Genomic DNA, 21,478 nt, shown 5'->3' on the forward strand with positions numbered 1-21,478 from the left:
AGGCTGCACGAAGCCTAACCCGGTAGACAGTATTTGCCGTGTAAGAGTCGTCCTTGGAGACGATGGCCCGCGGAGAGCGTCGTGGGTCTGCTACGCGGCTCCGATAACGATGGAACGCGGATTGAGTCGCACAAGCACGTCAGGGAAAAGGTAGAGTCAGGCGCAAATAAAAGAGAACAAAGAGTAAAGAGCAAAACAAAGTATATTAACTGATAGTTGACAGTGTTGCAGCGTAAGCGAGAGAGAGACAGGGCGAAGCATCGATAGCAATGAGAGAGAAGCAATATACGGAACTAGTACTTACAATCACACTTGCGGTTATTCGGTTGCAAATATGCCTCGTGGCCTCCTCGGGACTATAGATATCCGTCAATAAACAAAGGCGGCGGCGGTATAATCAGCACGCTACGCAGCAATGGGCAAAAGATGCACGTACAGGAATCTTCTATGGTACCGGTCACGAGGAAGGCACGATATACGCACGCACGCAAGATTCACAAAAGAAAACTGTCGATAATCGAAACAAAGAGTCAAAGAATCGCGGTGAAAGTGAAGACGTCTAATCGGTATGACGGGCGACTGCTAATTGCCGCGCGGCGCTCTCTCGCGCGTTCTCTCACACACATGTTTGTGTTGGCCCTTCGGCCCGCTAGGAAGCGCGACACACACACATACATGCTCGCGCTGCTCTCTATGCCATGCTCTCGCCGCGGCTCTCTCACTTACCTGCTGTGTAGCTGTACATAACGAGAGTGACAATAGTAATATATATAATGTATTACAAATAAATGGTGAGGAGAGAGACACAACGAGAGTACGAACGTCAACTCGTTATATCCCCCACCCCCAGACGCTGGTAGCAAGAAGGTACCAGCTCGAGAATATTGTTCTCTCTCGAACAAGTAATATGGTTCAAAATTGAGAAATAAGTGAATTTATTATAGAAAAGTACAAAAAAAATATCAATGCCGAGGCTCTCTCTCTCTTACAATAATGGTAACTATGTATTTAAATGAAAGGGGGCGTCAGTGCCTAATAGAGAAAGGGAAGAAGGGAAAAAGAGAAACGCTTGTAGGTTAACAAAATAAACTAAAGTGATTATTGACTTGGCGCTTCGAAGCATATAAAAAAAAAATTGTGAACTGGAGCTCTTCAGTACTCGTACTTCTTGAATTTGCCGCTGATGAACCTTGGATGTAAGAAGTAGTTGGGGCAGTTCTTGGTTCTGGATACCCCCGTGAGACAGCAGACGTCGCAGTGTCTGCGATACCTCAAGTCTATGCGTGGCCCAGCCATCTTGTCGCAGGGTACTACAGCGTCCTTGTATTGTAGGGCAACCGGGCCAGGGCCTCTAGGGCCTAGTGGTTCGGCTAATTACGATTGCCTCTGGGGCGTAGGCGCCTAGGCGAAATATCTCGCGTTTTTACAGTTTTCTTCTTACTGCCGGGGGGCCTACCTCTCTTCTTTTTGGCTTCGGGCAATTGCGGGGCAGCACTTACAATTTGATCATCTAATAATTTGTTCGTATGTTGGGACTGCGCCGTAGTATTGTGCACATCACCTTTAGGCGAGGCTAACGGCATTGAATCTTCAAGTTGCTGTGATTTCTCCGCCTCCGACCCTGATTCTTTATCATTTGCCTCTTGCGTTTGATCTGGAAATTGCTCTTCATCGTTGCATGGTTTTAGATCGCAAACGGCGACTTTACCGACGTCGATCCCTTTATCGTTTTCGAGTTGATAAGAATTCATGCCAAGACGAGCGGTGACAATAAACGGTCCCGCATACTTGGGACTTAGCTTCGCAGCAATTGCTTGGGCTGCAGAAGAAAGTACGCGATTTTTGGCCCACACTTTGTCGCCAATTTCATAACTGATGTCGCGATGCTTTGCATTGTAATATTTTTCCTGCCTGTTCTGAGCGGCCATTGAGTTTTCGAGAGCATTAGCTCGGAAATTATCCAACTTTTCCATACGAGCATGCCAATCATTCTGAGTAGCTCGTTCGAGATTCTGCCTCGCGGATTGTTCTTCCTCTCTACGAGTTGTATGAGGCGGCTCTGGGTTTCTTCCATAATTTAGAAAAGCGGGGCTGGATCGAGTAGCTTCATGGATGGCCGTATTATAGGCAAAGGCAAATTCGGCAATGTGCGCATCCCAAGTAGTATGCTTGGTTTCAATAAACGCAGCAATCATTGTTTTTATTGTGCGGTTCACTCGCTCGGTCGGGTTCGACTTAGGCGAATACGGTGCACAAGTGCCATGATAAACTCCATGGGATTCTAAGAAATTGTCGACCAGCTTATTCTTGAAAGGTGTACCGTTATCAGATAAAAACCTTTCGGGAGTTCCGAATCTAAGAAAAACTCTCTCGTTAAGTTCGCGCTTAATAGTCTTCGCGTTGGCCTTTCTAATAGGGATACATTCGATCCATCTCGTGAATATATCTATGAAGATGAGCAGATATTCATGTCCCTGAGTTGACCTAGGAAAAGGGCCCATAGTGTCTCCAGCCACAATTTCCCAAGGACGGGTAACCATATGTTTACCCATAAGGCCTGCCGGCGCTAACTGTTCAACTTTTACCTGCTGACAAATCTGACAGTGTTTAACGAAGTGAGCAGTGTCTTTATATAGACTAGGCCAGTAGTACCGGAGTGTGACTCGTTGAAGAGTCTTGAATCTACCGAGGTGTCCGGAGACTGGCTCATTATGACACTCGCTTAGGACTTGCTCACGCTGTCCTCTTGGTACTACAAGCTTCCAAGCATCCTCATCCTGTCCGAGTAAATCATCTACAACTGGATCAGGTTTATAATGATAGAGTTTTCCACCCACAATTTTCCAATACGGGTGTGCAGTAGGATCATCGACCACTTGTTTGGCCTTTTTCAAATACCAAGGGTCTTTGATCGACTCATCGATCGTGAGAGATGCTAAAGCAGCAATTTCTTCTTCTTCGGTCTCATGCATACGGGAGAGTGCGTCAGGCACCACATTATCTTTTCCTTTACGATGTACGATCGTGAAATCGTATGCTTGGAGACGAAGAGACCAACGTCCTAATTTTCCATTTGGATGACGTAAATTTTGAAGCCAAAGTAGACTATGGTGATCTGTCACGACGGTGAAATGATAACCTTCCACGTACGGTCTGAATTTTTCTATTGACCAAATTACACTAAGGCATTCTCTTTCGGTCACCGATAGCTTACGCTCTGTAGTACTCAAAATGCGACTTGCAAAACAGAGTACACGGTCTTCGCCGTCCCTGCGCTGCAACAGTACGCTACCAAGTCCAGTGTCACTGGCGTCACACTCTATTATGAATGGAGCATTAAAATCTGGTCTAGCGAGAACAGGAGCCGTAGCAATAAGTGCTTTGACTTGCTCGAAGGCTGTTTGCTGCTCATCGTTCCATTCATATTTGACATCTTTACGGGTAAGCGCAGTGAGCGGTTCACACAAAGTGGCGTAATCATTCAAAAATTTTCGATACCACGAGGCCATACCAAGGAATCGGCGGAGCTGCTTAATATTCCTGGGCGCCGGGTATTCTATAATTGGTTGAACTCGTTCGGGATCGGGACGGCAACCGTCCTTGTTGACTAATACACCGAGGTAACGTACCTCGTTCATACAAAGTTTCGACTTTTTATGGTTGATTGTCAAACCAGCTTCTTTTATTCTTTTCATGATGAAAGCCAGCCACTTGACGTGATCTTCAAAAGTCTCGGTTGCAATAATAAGATCGTCTAAGTATGCAAAAGCATGCGGTTCCATTTCAGGCGTGATCAATTTATCTGCTAACATCTGAAAGGTTGCAGGACCTCCCGCCAAGCCATACGGCATGCGAACGAATTCGAATAAACCAAGTCCGGGTACAGTAAAAGCTGAAATTGGTATGGATCGCTCTGTAAGAGGAATTTGCAAAAATGCTCCAGAGCAGTCAAGCGCGCTTATATACTTAGCGTGTCGTAGCTTGCGCAAAATCACGTCCATATACGGGAGCGGATATGCAGCTACTTTCGAAACGGCATTGACTTTTCGGTAATCTATACAAAAGCGATATGTACCATCAGATTTACGTACTAATACAACTGGACTGGACCATTGACTGGTGGATCTTCTAATAATTCCGGCCTGGAGCCATTTATGAACTTGCGCATGCATCTCGTCCTCTATAATTTTCGAAACAGGGTAATAACGCTGTTTGATTGGGCGGGCACTGCCGACGTCAATATCATGCTGAATCCATCCCGTGCAGCCTAACTTTTCACAGGAGGCTTCGGGTAGCAATTCGTTCATCAACTTCGTGATCTCTGCACGTTGCTCTTCGGTGACTAATTCAATGCCTAGCGAAGCTAGAGACATAAGCTCTTCAGCGCGCATCGACGAGAGTACTGCGGGTACCTCGGTGTCAGTGCCTTTGAGCTTAAGCGTATTGGTTACTGGATCCAGCATTGCCGAAAAAGCACGAACGAAGTCTGCGCCTAAAGTGCACTCGGTGTCGACTTCGTTTAAAATTAGAACATCAACGAATCGTGTGACTCCACCCATAGAAAAGGGCAGTTTAACGCTACCGACTATAGGGATATAATGACCATCAACGGCTCTAGCGCCAGGGCCAACATATGGTTTTACGCGCCTATTTAAACTTGCGGCGATCGATAAGCCTATGGGGCCAAGGACGTTGCGCGAAGCTCCAGTGTCGTAGAGTCCTCTAAATTTGTATTGGCCTACTTCTACGGTAAGCCACCATCTCGGAAACTTCTCTACCAAGGCGCTGGCAACAGTACCTCCGTAGCAGGGCGACTCCACGTCGGTCGAGCTACTCGCTGCTAGCGGTGAGTTACTCGCCGCGTTGTGAGGTGTCTGCGCTACTCCTGTAACGCCATCGGTGTTGAAGGTCTCTGGATGCTGTGGAGCGGTAGGGACCTTATCTACTCGCTCCTGGATTCGTTTTTTGCCTGTCCTTGTGAACACTCTGGACAGGTAAGCTTGGTATAACCAGGCCAACTGCAGTTCCAGCAGAGGGCTTTATCGCCATCGGGACCTGCTTCTTTACCCGCATTCTTATCGGATTTAGGGGTAATTACACGATTACTGCCCTGTCTGCCACTCCTACTGCGATTACTGCCGCGGCCTCTTCCGCCACCGCGGGAAGATTCTCGCTGGGATTCTGTGGATTTTGACGGCGAATCGGTTCCTGCTGCGGTAGCTTTATCTCTGGACGTATTCAATCCAGAAGCCGTTGGTGACTGGAAAGAAGAAGCAAATTCCTTAGATTTCTTCTGGAAAAACTTCTCGAACTGTTTCTCAAGATCAGACTCGGATAGTGTAGACGCTTTACTATCCATCGAAGCGATACTTGGGGGCTTGCCTTTATTGGCCTTAGCCGAAGGTTTGTAGGCAGTCTCCGGCAACATGCTCTGTTCAGCTGCAGGAGGCGGTCGCCACTGGCCGTCTTCATCGTCCTCCGCTTCTTGAGCTTTTTCTAGAAGTTCCTGAATGTTCGTTAGTTTTCCTTTATAAATTTTCATCTTCTTCTTAAGCTTGGGAAGCATGTTATCGATCACTAAATTAACTTGATCTTGAGTGTCCCACGGTTGATCGAATCGACTAAGGATTGTAAGCAGAGATACAATGTAATCTCTCACTGACTCGTCCGCACCCTGTGTGCGTAGATGAGCTTCCACCATTAGACTCCTTTTGTTACGTCTAGTCTTGCTGTACGTGTTCAAAGCTGCTTGCTTGAAGTCTAGATATGTATTCCATGAAGGTCGTAACGTACGATACCAGAAGAGTGCAGGCTTCTCAAACATCGGGGTCATGGAGTTGAGTAATTCTTCGTCAGAGACACTATCTAACCGTCGATTTTCTTCTACTTGCTCCAGAAATTCTTCTATGCTAATTCCCTTATCACCCGAGAATTTAATTTTCCATTCCCGCACAGTTTTCCCTAAGTTACGAATTTTAGGACGAAAGATGTCGGAGTAAAGTGTACTATTCGGTAGTGTTCCGGCCGCCTGGTGTGCTGCTTGAGGGCTTGTAAGCGAGAGCGAATTCGGAGTCGCGTTCGGCCTAATCCCCCCACCCCAGATCGAGCTTACTGGCTGGCCAGGGATGGCAGCATGCAACGAATGGGCTGGCGGTGTCTGCCAAGCTGAGTATCCTAAAGGGCCGCAGGAAGGGGCAAAAGCTGCGCCGGCACTTGAAACAATATGTTGTGCAAATGTGCGGGGGACCTTAGGTGCTGTAGGCAACCTAGTTGAACTACCTTGTTGACCCGATAAATCATAATAATTTAGATCAAACGTGTCCTGGAATTGAACAGTTTTTTCTGCGCGGTTACTGCGTAATTCATTTTCTAATGTTTGTCGTTGTGCGTTTGATTTTAATTTATTTAACTGCGCTTCCAATTCTTTATTTAAATTTTCTAATCTCGATTTGTCTATGCTAAGCCTATTTACGACTTCGTTTAGTTGTCTAATCTGCTCGTCGTAGAATGACTTCAGTGTCGAAAATTCTTTTATTTCTACTGCTTGCGAAGCGAGTTGATTTCTTAAATACTCCGTCTCTTGTTGTAGTTGGATTTTTGCTGTCCAAGCTTTTTGTAATTCTTCAGCTACAGCGGCCTGTATATATTGTACGCTTCCGTCTGGCAATGCCATGCGTACGAGGAGCCTTGGATTTCCAGCCGAGGACGGATATGTTGTACTATTTACTATAGTATGGTGTGACGTGTGTGTATATGTTGGCGCTGGCCCATTGGAATTTGTGTTCGAGCTGTAACTCACGCTCGTTGTTACTGCCGTTACCGAGGACGTAGAGGTTATACTTGTTAAACAAGGGAGTGAAAAATCTATAGGCATATTCGTAATTTGCCGATTTTCCCGTCTACCATGTGGTACAGTGTCGACTGTCATGGTCAAAGACATGTCGTCGTGCTCGTGGTCAACCATCTGACTTGCTTCGGAGCCTGATGCTAATTCACCCTCTATTGTCAAAGCTGTTATAAGATTTTTGCGTATTTCCTCCGGAAAGGCATCCGAAAGCATAAATGTGCGGCACAAATCGTCGCGTCTCGCCTCTATAGTAGCTTGATCTTCATCTTGATTGAAAGCTTGTGTTTCGATAAAATCTTCGGCAGAATAATTGCCATCTAGTCTTCTATAGAGCCTATTAGCGCGTTCGAAAAACGTTCCATTTGTATGTAACTCTAGCTTACTCAACGCAACATTTATGTCTATACTCGACAAATTTTGAATCCAATCGCGGATCTGCGTATTTACGTTTTCTTTGAAAATAGTTAAATCTTCCAACGTCCAGTTCGATGCCATTTTGCCGTTTAATAAACAATTTATACGTAATCAAAATTAAAGTATAATTTCCAAGAGAAGATTAATTTATGTAATTACAATAAAGGTTCAGGACAAAAAAACTACGTTTGTCGAATATACACACGCCCAATAAATCGGTCGAATACAAGAGAAGGGAAATACAATCGAAAGAAAATAATAATAAATTAATCGATTTTCAATAATAATACGCAACAACAATAAATAATAATACAAACAGAAAAAGAATCGCGAAAATATTATATATAGTGCGCAGTGAATTAGCAGTGCCACACGCGGTTTGTAAATGTGTATAATATAATATACACGAATATTTGTTCTCACAAAATTTTAAAATCGGACTCAGTGGTAAAATTTCAGTGTGCTTAGAAGCAGTTACTTTGTTTACATCTGGCGCAGCCTGACTCTGACGGGTATCAGCACGCTTGGACTACGAGCTCGCCGCTCGGCGCTTTGTCGCGTGCTTGTATGACTGAACGTAAACAAAACACTCGCGCTCAATCGAATTCTCCCGAATTTGAAAGCCACGCCGCGTTACAATAAGATCATATGAATAATTATTTAAACAAAAACGCCCCACGTTGGGCGCCAAATATAACGGTGTGATTGCTCACTCGTTATAATAGTTATGTATGTAAGGGAGAAATTATATCTGCTCGAAGCGGGCTTCTTGTAGGCTGCACGAAGCCTAACCCGGTAGACAGTATTTGCCGTGTAAGAGTCGTCCTTGGAGACGATGGCCCGCGGAGAGCGTCGTGGGTCTGCTACGCGGCTCCGATAACGATGGAACGCGGATTGAGTCGCACAAGCACGTCAGGGAAAAGGTAGAGTCAGGCGCAAATAAAAGAGAACAAAGAGTAAAGAGCAAAACAAAGTATATTAACTGATAGTTGACAGTGTTGCAGCGTAAGCGAGAGAGAGACAGGGCGAAGCATCGATAGCAATGAGAGAGAAGCAATATACGGAACTAGTACTTACAATCACACTTGCGGTTATTCGGTTGCAAATATGCCTCGTGGCCTCCTCGGGACTATAGATATCCGTCAATAAACAAAGGCGGCGGCGGTATAATCAGCACGCTACGCAGCAATGGGCAAAAGATGCACGTACAGGAATCTTCTATGGTACCGGTCACGAGGAAGGCACGATATACGCACGCACGCAAGATTCACAAAAGAAAACTGTCGATAATCGAAACAAAGAGTCAAAGAATCGCGGTGAAAGTGAAGACGTCTAATCGGTATGACGGGCGACTGCTAATTGCCGCGCGGCGCTCTCTCGCGCGTTCTCTCACACACATGTTTGTGTTGGCCCTTCGGCCCGCTAGGAAGCGCGACACACACATACATGCTCGCGCTGCTCTCTATGCCATGCTCTCGCCGCGGCTCTCTCACTTACCTGCTGTGTAGCTGTACATAACGAGAGTGACAATAGTAATATATATAATGTATTACAAATAAATGGTGAGGAGAGAGACACAACGAGAGTACGAACGTCAACTCGTTATAATATATATATATATATATATATATATTATAACGAGGCACAGCGTCGCAGCTGTTGCTGTGCCACGCGTACGCCAGTGTGCGTACGTGACAATATATATATATATATATATATATATATATATATATATATATATTGTCACGTACGCACACTGGCGTACGCGTGGCACAGCAACAGCTGCGACGCTGTGCCTCCCAGCACAGGATGCGCAACACCTAGTGCCTAGCATGCACCAGGATTTACTATTTCGAGGATCAAACACTCCTTCTCTGTCGTCGTATAATTTTTCTCTGCGGCCGTCAGCACTCGGCTGATATACACTATCGGGTGCTCGCCATCGTCATGGTCTTGAGTCAGGACGGCGCCAATAGCCGCGCCACTGGCATCGCACTGAACGGCCTCGTGAAATCAGGCCGAGCAAGTACAGGGGCTACAGTGAGCGCGTGCCGCAGAGCTTCGAAAGCCTCCTGCTGCTCCGTTTTCCACTCCCACTTCTGATCTTTACGTAGCAGTCGGACGAGCGGGACTTTGAGCTCTGACTCGTGCTCGATAAAGCGCGAGTACCAGCCCATCATGCCCAGAAATCGTCTCAACTGTGCACGTCGCAGCCGCGTCGAGACGAGGAATCTCGTTCGATGCGGCCAAGCCCTGAGTGCGCGGAAGAAACAAGCGAGTCGACGTGTTGTTGTCGGCGCCGACCTGTCCTCAAGTTCGGGGAACGGGCTAGCTAACCGTCATCGTCGACGCGAAAGTGAGCATCGTTGGCGCGAGAGCGAGCCTCGTCGGCGCGCGCGCTAATAGGTCTTTCGCCTGTCGCGAGCCAATCAGCGGGCGCCGATGCGCGGCTTGCTATCCGCGCGGACTGGCAGCCAATCGGGAGCCAGCAAGAAGCGCGGGCCCGACGAGCACGAGAGGAGAGTGAGCGCGAGAACAAGCGGGGAAATCAGAGAGTTCTCTCACGACTGTCGACGGAGCACGTCGACGATTGTGAGAGTTTAGTGCGTCCTCCTCTGCTTGTCGACCCGAGGTCGACGACTAGAGGAGATTGGGAGAGTCTCCCAAGAGTGTGCGAGAGTGCGCGTGTGTTTCAGGTGCAGCGCGTTGGTACTAGGAAGTGCCAACGCCCGGACAAGCCAGCGACCATCCTGAGGAGAGGAAGGAGGCCAGCCAGTCCGCCACCATCATCTGGAGAACCAGAGCAGCCAGCAACATCGGCGTGGGAGAGCCGAAGCCGCCAGCTGCTATCAGGTCCGGGAGGAGTCCCGGAGGCGACGACGGGAGCACCGACGGACGTCCACCGGAAGCCGAGAGAAGAGAGCGAGTAAGAGAGAGAGAGAGAGAGAGAGAGAGAGAGAGAGAGAGAAAGCTGTGAGTGTGTGAGAGAGAGAGTTAGTGAGACGAGAGGGTGGTGTGCGGTGCGGGCGCACATCTCGACGTCATCCACGCGAGGCGTCGAGCCAGCGTGCGCGAGAGTGAGAGAGAAGAGTGAGTGAGACGAGAGAGTGGTGTGCAGTGCGGGCGCACACCTCGACGTCATCCACGCGCGGCGTCGAGCCAGCGTGCGCGAGAGTGAGAGAGAGAAGAGTGAGTGAGACGAGAGAGAGAGAGAGAGAGAGAGAGAGAGCCAACCGTCAACAGACTGGACCTGGGCCTGAGGCCTGCCGTCTGCTGCACGAGTGCGGCTCGTGCGTGAGCGCGCCAACATAAGCCCTGCGTGGCTACATTGTGCGCGGGAGGCATCATTGCCACCGCGTTGTAGGGAAGGGCTGGGCGAAATATAAGTGCAACAAAGTGATAACAATTGTGTGATTATTTTTCCCTCTCCCTAGCGTTCTCCCAAACGTGACGATGGCGTCGAATCCCACGAAACAAGAAAAATCCTAGCGCATGCGAGGCGTTAGGTGTTGCGCACCTGTGTTGGGAGGCACAGCGTCGCAACTGTCTTACGTTTCTTGGCGCTGGGAAGTTTCTCACTGGCTCTACCCTCTCGGGATCAGGGCGTAGCCCTTCGTTATCCAGCAAGAATCCCAGCCACCTGATCTGAGTGCAGCAGAACTCACACTTCTCTCTGTTTACCTTTAGCCCCGCGCCCGTGAGTCGCTTCAGGACAAACTCGAGCCATTTTAAATGCTCTTCGAAAGTCTCCGTGGCGATTACCAGGTCATCGATGTAGGCAAACACATTAGGCTCGCACGCAGGCCCAAACAAAGCATCTACCAATCTCTGCTGTTTGATAATAGGACTGCTTCAGGTCGATCTTTGTCACTCGATTCAAATCGCGATAATCGACGCAAAACCTCCATGTTCCGTCTGGCTTACGAATCATGACCGGTGCGCTCGTATAATCGCTTGCCGACCTCTCGATTATTCCCTCAAGAAATAATCTTTCCACCTCCTCAACCGCGGCTCGTTGTTTCGCTGGAGATTCACGCCGAGGCTTATGCCTAATCGGCGTAAAATCTACCAGCTCGATATGGTGTTCAGTCAAATGCGTGAACCCTATCGACGAGTCTTGATTTTTGAGGATTTCCTCCACCAACTCTCCCACCTCCTCTCGCTCCTCCTCAGAGATAGTCGACAAACCGGCGCACTCGGCATAGACGGTAGCTTCCTCTCTGCTGGAAAATTCAGCAAAGGGTCGCCACTCGCCTTCGCCCGCACGCCATAGACCTCTTCCCAGCCGCACGTCGCAATCGAATTTCGCAAGCTCTCCCAGGACAGAATGAATGTGTCCGGTGGCTATGCGTAGCTTGGTCGTGCTTTTCGTTAATCTATCCCGAAATCGCTCCGCAATTTCTGGACTAATCAACGAAAGCGTTGCACCAGGGTCGAGCAGTGCTTGGTACACATGCCCGCCTAAGCGTACTGGCAGAAAATTTCTGTTTTCGGCGTTCGTGGCTGCAACTACTTCCTCGTCATCTCCACACTCACTCGCTCTACTGTTAGGGGCACAAAACGGGGTCGGTTGACTCAGGGGGCACTCTCTCCCCTTTGTCGTCTTTCCCTCGCTCTGCTCGTGCACCCACGACGGCTCGAACCAACTGCAGTCCCGATCAGCTGATCGGACTGCAGTACAGTACCTTCTTCGTCCCTTTTCGTCCTCGTCACTCAACAACCGCGTGACTCTCTCTTCGACCTTTCTCAACTCGAGAAACCGGCGAGCTTCCTCCTCGTCGCTCGTCACGATTTCCTCGGGTTCTTCGAGAGGTTGAGCAAAAGTCACTAGCTTGCCCTTTTCAGGGTGCTGGTTACTCGGGGACGCAAGCTCGCTTACGTTTCCCATAGCCGCAGTAAAGATGCGGCATTCGGGGCACGAGCGAGCCGTGTAGCCCTCAAGTCCACACAGCTGGCATTGCACCTTCCTCTGCGGCTCCGGCTCAGCCGTTGCGCTGGCTGAACCACTCTCCCCGGCTTATACTCATTCTCACAATTTCTCGACGTGTGCCCCTTTTCTTTGCATTTAAAGCAAACTACTTCAGGGCACTGCGAAGCACGGTGTCCCACTCGGTTGCATGTAAAGCATGCCCCGAGGAACTCACCGTCCTTCACATTCGTCGGTCTCATAGGCGAGGCCGCCCCCGCAGCTGGATTTTCTCCAGTGCGTCTTTGTTGGTTGTTTGCGCTTTGTTGCGCCTTTTTGTTGGTTTTTCGGGTTCTGGCCTTGCGAAGCATTGTTATTGCTAGGCTTCGGCTTGTTCCCGGCGCCAGTGCTCGCACTTGCACTAGCGACTTTCTCCGAATCCGAGGAGGATTTTGAAGTCGCGGCTTTCTTGTCCTTCGACTTCTTACCCTTCCTCGGAGTCGCGTCTGTCTCTTCCTCCTTCTCTACCTCCACCGTCTGTACAGCAGCGACCTTCGGCTTCTGAGCACTGCCGCTGTATGCCGCGCCGGGAACGTGCATTTTCTCGGCTGGCGGCGGCGGTGCATATCGGCTGTCAAGGTCGCGTTGCTTCTCCCAACGCCTACCGTATCTCTCGAGATCTTCCAGGCTGTCGATGAGTTTATCACCGATAGCCTTTCGATACTTGGGAAGGATGTTGCGATACGCAATCTGCAACAACTCCCTTTTCGACGGAGGTCGGTGGAATCGAGACACGATGTACTCGAACTTAGCGAGAAACGTCGTAGTCTTTTCCCCCCGATGCTGCGTCCTCCGCCGCAAGTCCTCCATCAAATCCTCCCGGTTATACTCCGTCACGTAGCGATGCCGAAACTCCCGACAAAATTCACTCCATGAATGAATTTTGCCTCGCTTTGAAAAATGCAAGGCAAGACGTTCAGCCAGTCGGCATCAGCTGAGCGAGTTCCGCTTCGACATTCACTTAGTCGCTCCAAAAACTCTTCTGGGTCCTCGTTTCGGCCTTCGCCGGAAAACTGGAAACCCCAGTCCTTGAGCTTTTTGGTGATTTCTCGTGCGTTGTCCGGTCTTTCGTACCGACGACTTCGCACCGAGACTCTACCAGTCGACGCATGATGCGAGCTATGCTCGTACTCAGTATCGCTGCTCAAAAGGCTCATGTTCTCCCTCGGGCTTTGGCCTCGGAGAACGCCCTCTCTCTCTCCTCTTCGTCGGTGTCCGCCCCGTCGGGTGCTCTTCACACGGCTTTCGCTCGCGTGAGAGACCTCTGATTGGCTCTCCACGCTCTCTACTAGGCGTCGCGTCCTGCCGAGCGTGGTCCTCTGTTCTCCTCCTAACCGGCTCGCAGGATCGCTGACAAGTCCGCCGGAGACTTGCTTGTCTCAGCTCTTCCTCTCTCTCTGGAAGCTAGCTTGCTCCTGGACCACGCGACGAGCGTCGTTCACGGCAGCTTCACGCACTTTCTGTAAGTTGCGTTGATGCTGCTGCTGAACCTCTTCTTCCTCCTGCTCCATTCTCAACTCCTCGAGCGTCTGAGTGAACGCGTATTCTCTCTCGCGCTCGAGTTCCTCTGCTAAAACTTTCTCCCGGGCTTGCTCGTAGGTCATTCCGCTTGCGCGAAATTCCCCTATCCGAGCGGTACGCGCGATAAATAAATCGCTCGCTCCACTCCTACGACGCGCATTCTCTCTCTCACTCTCAACCGAACTCCGTCGCGAACTTAATGACGAGGTCTCGTCATCTCTTCGCGCATCCGCGAGCGCCCCGATCGGGAAAGCCTCGCCGCCGGCTAAAGTGGTCGATGGTGTGAACCATCTCTCATTTCTCCGGGGCGGAGGTCGATCCTCGACCGCTACGGGCTGCCGCAACTCTTCTCTCCGCCTCGGCCTAGCGAGTGGCGTCTCCGCTATTCCTCGCACTAGCCGAGCGGAGAAATACTCCCACGCGCCTGCGCCAGGAACTTCAATCGGAACGAGACGTGTTAAACGTGGACGGTTCCGAAATGAATATAATAATCAGCCAAACATTAGAAAACACGGCATCCTCGTGGTTCGACATTGCACAATACTCCGCCCGATTTTGGAACGAAGATATTCAGGACGAGTGGTCAAGAAAAGTAGAATACAACAGATATAATCCTGACTCAAAATACTCCCATCTCGAATATGCTACATATGTGTGGGGATTTGCACAAGACTTAGAACGAAATTTCTCGGAAGCCGAGCTTGTACGAAAAATATCTAACCATTTTGATTGGGTTATTCGATTCACCGTAAAGTCACAGAACATCAATTCTCAAGTGCAACGGCCAAATTCAGGCCGCAGTGGAACTCTGGTTATTTTCCATCTCCTTCTCCTAGGGTCTGGGAGATGGCATTTTCAGGGATATCCCACCCAAGCCTCACACGCGGGCGCGCTTCATCGACGCGAGTAAACGCGCGGGATCTGATGGTGCGACGCTCGCGCAGCGGCTTATACTTTCGTTTCCGCGAACTATCCCACTCTCTATCTGCGTGTCTTCGCAGACCCGAGATCGATCAAGCTTCCTCTCGTCCCATTATCATTCGAAACCTTACACCGAGAACTCTTGATCCCGTATCAACATACACATTTTCTTCGCGGGTTCGAGAGGAAGCAACTACTGAAGACCCCCAGAGCAATTGCAGTACGTCGTATTGAGGAAATAAGTAGTATTGTACCTTTTATATTTTACTAACTCCTGCACCCGGGGATCTCCAAGTGAATGATCCGGGGAAATCTGTCCAAATTATATTGGAGGATTTCAGCAACAAACCATTTAATACGCCACCGACGGGTTGTGAAAATATAGCTCTACGCTATCTAGCTGGGCTAGCTCAGCTAGTTATCCCATGGTCGCACTCGTGTTTAATCAATCCTTGTTAATAAATCACGATTAAACAAGAAAAAAAATGAGAAGAAATCAAATTATTCCGAACTAACTAACATAGATAAATTTTTTCTGTGGTTACATGCTTGATTATCCTGTCAGACTTGTTTGAAAGCCATGCTAGAGAGTAATCTCTAGAGCGTGTGTCACAAGCAAGGAAAATCAAGCACGTTTAAGATAAATTCTCTCTAATATTCTAAGTATATTCCAGTATTTCAATAGAAATTCTTGTACTAGGTTGACTAATTATATAACTCTTTCTTGTATCATAAATTAAAGTCCATTAATATCCATCGATTACAACTATGATAATTGTAATAAACTAATCCGATGTGAAATTATTTTTGTATCTTGATGTCTGAGTAGAGACAAAGTTTCATTGTACACGGTGATCAATCTTACATGTCCGAATCTTAGTTTTCCCAGGAGATAATATGTTATTGTATTTGAGGCCTAGACAGTATCGTGAATTCACAGATTACCTGACTGACGACGTTATTTACATCATTTTGGATTAATAAAGGAAGATTGGCGTTTCAGACCGTACTAGTCAATGTATACAAATATTGTTGTAGTAATTATTTGCTTTGTCCCGCAAAACCAACAGGTACCTTGTGTTCCGATGACTCCAATTTATTTCACATATAACTATTAATCTGTATTTTAAAAATTTGCGCATTCTTGTCAATGTAATATATTTCTCTTCATAAATAACCATTCAACTATCTTTATCTGATAAAATCAAACAATATTCACTTCGTAATTTAGAATCATACGCAAATTTTAGAACGTTCCACAAGATAAATTTTTCGAATTATTGGCCTTTAAAGATAACGGTAACAATCAAAGACAGTCTCTATTTAAGAAAAAATCAAATCCTGAAGACACAAACACAGAATTCCCTAGTAATCATCAATCGCATAAATCTGCAAATCAACAATCAAATTTTCAAAATAAAAAATTTCAAAGGAAGTTCCCTCAAACACAAACATTGAATGTAATCGAAGCAAGCGAGGACTTGACCAATTGTGTTTATCCTCACTCACTAAACGGACCAGTGCTAAATAAAGCCGGATGTTCAAACTTTATAAATGAACTAACGTATCGACAAAATGATCGTAGTTCATTAGTCGATCCTTACGATCTCTCCGATAAAGAAATCGACGAAAAATTAAAATTCTGTGTAACGAAAAGCCCAGAGACGATCAATGAACTCAAAAATTTACTACAAAAATATCGTAAAGTGTTTTATGGAAAGCCAGGTAGATTAGCGTCCTTTGAATACAAAATTCGAGTAAAAAATCCTGAACCTTTCTTTATTCCTCCGTATCCGGTAGCTACAAACATGAAGGGTAAGCTCAGAGAACAGATAGAATTAGAATGGAAGGTCATACGTCGGTCAAGTAGTAATTATATAAGTCCGATCGTACCAGTATTTAAAAATGATGGATCAATTCGTTTCTGTCTTGATGCACGTAAAGTAAACGACATGTTTGAGGATGACCTAGAATCGCCTCAAAACATCGAGGAACTCTTGCAACAGTGCTTCGGAATCGAAGTTATGTATAGTTTAGATTTAACATCCAGTTTCTGGCAAATACCTCTTAGTGAGGATAGCAAAAAATACACGGCATTCATGTTCAAAGGGAAACTATATGAATTCGAAGTTGTTCCTTTTGGTACTAAAATAAGCAGTGCAGCTTTATTATGTGGTCTCTTTCACGTTACTAAAAATCTTGGGCATTTTATATTGCACTTTGTAGACGACTTCTTATGCATCTCAAAAAGTGAAAAAGATCACTTGAGACACCTAGAGGCGCTGTTTCAAAGCTTAATAAAATGGAACTTCACCTTAAGCTTTAAAAAATCAGAATTCTTAGTAGTATATGGGCCACTATGGAGAGACAGGGGCGTGGCCTAACTGACGTCACCGCTCCCGTCGCTGGCGCCAGGTGTTTATGTAAACAAACACCATGTTTATATAAACAGTAGCTGATAAGGTCAATAAACATGATTTACGACCGCTACTGTATGAGTGCGTCATCGATGGGTGCAATACTTTGTTTATTTATAAATAATTATAAATAATTTGTAAACGGAAGCCCATGTTTATATCAGCAGTAGCTGATAAGGTGAATAAACATGATTTACGACCGCTACTGTAAGAGTGTATCATCGATGGGTGAACTACTTTGTTTATTTATAAATAATTATAAATAATTAGTTAACAAAAGCTATATCACGCATACGATGCCATCAGATTAACATGATTTACGACCGCTACTCTGTCACAAACAGTCTGTCATCGATGGGTAACTTTTGTTTATTTATAAATAATTATAAATAATTTTTAAACAAAAGCTATATCACGCATACGATATCAACCTTTTACCCAAGCAGACCCGAGCGCGACTCTCTCCCTCTTTCGTTATCTACTCCATACCGGCCCCGAGCTCGAGAACGCACGTGCGCGACTCTCGCTATGCCAGCCCGTCCCCTCTCCTTTTACACTATAGTAGCCCCTGAGCTCTGACGCGACGTCTCTCTCTCTCTCTCTCTCTCTCTCTCTCTCTCTCTCTCTCTCTCTCTTTCGCTGTCTACACTATACCGGCCCCGAGCTCGAGAGAACGCGCGTGTTCGACTCTCGCTATACAAGCCCGTCCCCTCTCCTTTTACACTATAGTAGCCTCTGAGTTCTGGCGCGCCGCTGCTGTACCGGACCCGCTTCTCTCTCCTCCCCTCCATACTCGCGCGCGCGTCCGCCGCCGTCTACCTGTCGTATACCTGCTGTTTGGCTTTTTTTGCCCTTGCGTCAGCTCTGATCCATTCTGCGCTGTAATAATATGTAACCTGTATGATTTCCTACTACACGGTGCCGCAAAGCCTACTCTAAATTTCAGCTTTGGGGTTTATTGATGGGATTTGTACACATTAAAATAGAGAAAATTTGTTTGATACAAGCTTATATTTATTTAATAAAACAGCAAAAATTGAATACATGATATATTTATGCGCTCGCGTGTGTGTGTGTGTGTGTGTGTGTATGCGCGCGTAGAACAATAAAGAATATTTACAGCTTAGAAACTAATGATAGGAGATGAATAAAAAAAAAAATTATATCGGAAACATAACGTCGTACACATCTTTTGCGATTCTGGCTAAGCCAAACGCATACCAAACGCATACCAAACGCATGCCAAAGCCTCCATAGATTTCCGTTGAAACTACATCTAAAACGTCGACGCTTACAGTGGCGAAATTCAAGTTTGTCTTAACAATTTCGTCGATTTTATATTTATGAAGGGCGTAATATTGTTTGAACGACTTTACATTTTGCAGAATTTCACGACATAGTTCAGCCTCTTCTCTTTTCAAAGCGTCTTTTATATAATCTAAAATTGAGTCCACGCCGCGATTAACTAATCCCGAAAGCTCCTCGAGCTGTTTAAAACGCAAATCGATGCACTCTTTTACCTGTCTTAATCCAGCGAACGTTTGTTGATGTATAATTACACTGGGCGGACTCTCGTACTTTTTCTGCTTCTTGCACGCAGGCTGTGCAGGTGGATGCTGTTGTGTTTCCTCGTCATGGCCGCCGACACTGTTGATGAACTGCTGAGCGTTGTGGGTTGTCATTTCTGCTGTAGGTGGTGATGTTGGTGTTGGCCTCTCGTCGATTCCGATCGCTCTTGCTCCGAAGCTATTTGTGAATGTGACATCGTGATTTGGAAGGAGGATCTTGCTAGGATTTCCAAAATCCTGGTAGAACGTGAAGGAGTGATTCAGATAGGCATCCATAGCCTCCATCTGATCTTTGATCACTTCCCAGCTGTGTGAGTCGAGTGTCACATCCATTGGCACAAATTTTTAACACTGCTCTGTAGTAACCGCTGTAATACTCGAGGCCTATGGTTGCACGCTTGCAGTTTGATTTGTTGAGCGCGTACGTCGTCGAGTACAACAAGTTGCAGGTGATCGGCTTATTTTTCCAAGACTCGGTACTTGGTGCCGCTGAGGTTGCTGCTGCTGCTGCTGCTGCTGCTGCTGTTGAATCCATTGCAAAGATTTTTTACACACGAGGTCTACTTGACGAGAGTGTTCTTACGACTGGTGACTGGCGACTGAGCCACGACACCTTTATAAAGAATGGGATGACAAAGAGCGAGCGTCAACGAGTCGCAGATCTTTCTAGAAACGACCGTTACAGTATTTACATTCCATAGTGAAACACGAGACAAGTTTGATATCGTTAAAAGTTGTATTGTTTAACGCAACCGTCACAGCTAGTACGATTGTATAAACTACTCAGATAACAAACATCCGGTCTTGGCTGTGCAGATCTGATTACAGTAACCCCGTCCTGTAGAACTCGTACGTGGGAATGCGTTGACTCGATGACGCATTGTTTTATTTTGCATTCTTCTCATAAGCCTTCGATAAAACTTAACGGCTAATGCGTCATTCTTGACAAAATCTGATGAAAAAAACGTAGATATTTTCGCAGAGAAACGCCGCTACACATATGATACAGAAACATAATGCAGTGTTCGCCACATACTTTAGAGTCGACGCTCTGCACTTGTTTTTTATTCCAGTCGAATCGCGTGCAGTTTTTTCCGAGTCGATCAAGATGATGCTTTGATACTGGTGCAACTCCGTAGCTGTCAAAGTAAATTCCGTATCCATTTTTATCTATAAAGATGGCAACCCAGTGTGATCCTGGCTGATCGGACGTGTCGAGATTCGTTACAATAGCTGTCGGTGTGGATAGCACGTTATGGGATATTTAGCCGTGGTTTTCGATAACGCTTGCGCATGAGCCAGTAAAACTCCAGGACTGATTTTTACTCTGCGAACTATGAGTGTAGCTTCTTTGATGCTGAGTTTGAATTTTCCATCGGCTGTCGCGTCCATCAGACAAAAAGCATCCTTACTCCTCACTAGACGTACGCGCATTTCTACGCCATTAATCAGCATATTATCCTGATTAAAGAGGTCGTGATGCAAATGTCCAATCATGTCAAAGTATCGACGATTCTGTGTAAAATATTTGCGATTTTCCAGCCCTTTGTTCACGGTAATAGGTGCTGTGGCAGTGCTCACCGCATTAGCTGGTGAATCGAAACCGCCGCTCGTGTCGTCGTACCACAGACTCGCTGTAAGATGTGACTCTTTAGCAGCCGGAGCGTAGTTGAGAAGCGTCTCGATGTACGCTCTGTAAGGATAGGCGTTATTAGGCGGCGAAACAATTTTCTGATTGAAAAAAACGTCAATCTGATTGAACATTGAATGCATGAAATTGTTGATCGGTCCGACTTTAAGGTCTTCGGTCGTTGCCGTAGCCTCGTCAGCGGGTACGATTTTAGCTTGAACATGAAGCATAGTGTGAGCCAGATCAAAGTAATGCTCGCTACCTACAGGCACGACGAATTCCAATGGTGCGTCGACATCGTCGCTAAGAGACGACACAGGCTTATAATGCAGAAAGCTGCTGCTTTCAATTGACGTTTGAGTGGCTGGTAGCGTGAAAAGATCCAGCTCGCTGGACATGCATTCCGTCGAGTGAGAATGTAAAAATGCCATTTTTACCCCAAACTAAATACGCCTAGGACCAAAAATATCCGTAACACTTCTCAAACTCTGCTGCTGAGTACTTCTCTTTTTAGGCCTCTTCTTCGTTTTTCGCGTGACTCTCTTCTTCCGTCCTGACGTATGTTGTTTGCGTTTTTTGCTAGAGCCGATTGTACTCGATGTACGCGTCTTTCTCAACTGACGCCTTCGATGCATTGCGCGTGATTTATAACCAGAACCTTTCATCATTTCTGCTATCTTTTCACCGGCTTTTCTCTTCAATTTTTGTCCAGACTCTTTAGTACGATATTTGAACGCCTCCTTGAAATTCGAGCCGTTGTTTGCAACGTCGTCCAACACGTTGATGCCTGTGCGCACAGCCTCTTTGCCTACAGCTCTGGCACCGGAAGCGATGTACGGAAGAATTTTGCGAAATAAACCTCCGAGCCATGCACCTACGCAGAATCGACACATCCATGCGACAGTAGTCGACGATTTCCTTGCGGAAATCAAACACTGCGTTCGCTGCACGCATCTCACTGTGCCACCGCAAGAACTGCTCGCGCTCGCTCGTCGACATAGTGTCGGGCGAATAATAGTGCGCATCTGGTATGGCGCCACGATATTCGGCGTTAGCCGACGTGTTGAAAAGGTGTGGAAAACAGCCTTTTTTCGTAGTCTCACCTAAACCGAATGTAGCAGGCAAGGCGGCCAACTTCATTTGAAAATAGCTGAGACTATCGATGAACTTTGTGCGACCATACCGGATGCACAG

General features: G+C 46.9%; 1 protein-coding gene across 1 annotated transcript; it reads right to left on the reverse strand.

Moving 5' to 3' along the window:
* Positions 1 to 19,878: 19,878 nt before the first annotated feature.
* On the reverse strand, positions 19,879 to 20,715 carry LOC116418040 (uncharacterized protein F54H12.2-like). Its single transcript, XM_031933221.1, has one exon. The coding sequence runs from the start codon at positions 20,713 to 20,715 to the stop codon at positions 19,879 to 19,881; it is 837 nt and encodes a 278-aa protein (XP_031789081.1).
* Between the last annotated feature and the right edge of the window lie 763 nt (positions 20,716 to 21,478).

The sequence above is a fragment of the Nasonia vitripennis genome, assembly GCF_009193385.2.
Source record: "Nasonia vitripennis strain AsymCx chromosome PSR unlocalized genomic scaffold, Nvit_psr_1.1 chrPSR_random0070, whole genome shotgun sequence".
In the NCBI taxonomy this organism is placed as follows: domain Eukaryota; kingdom Metazoa; phylum Arthropoda; class Insecta; order Hymenoptera; family Pteromalidae; genus Nasonia; species Nasonia vitripennis.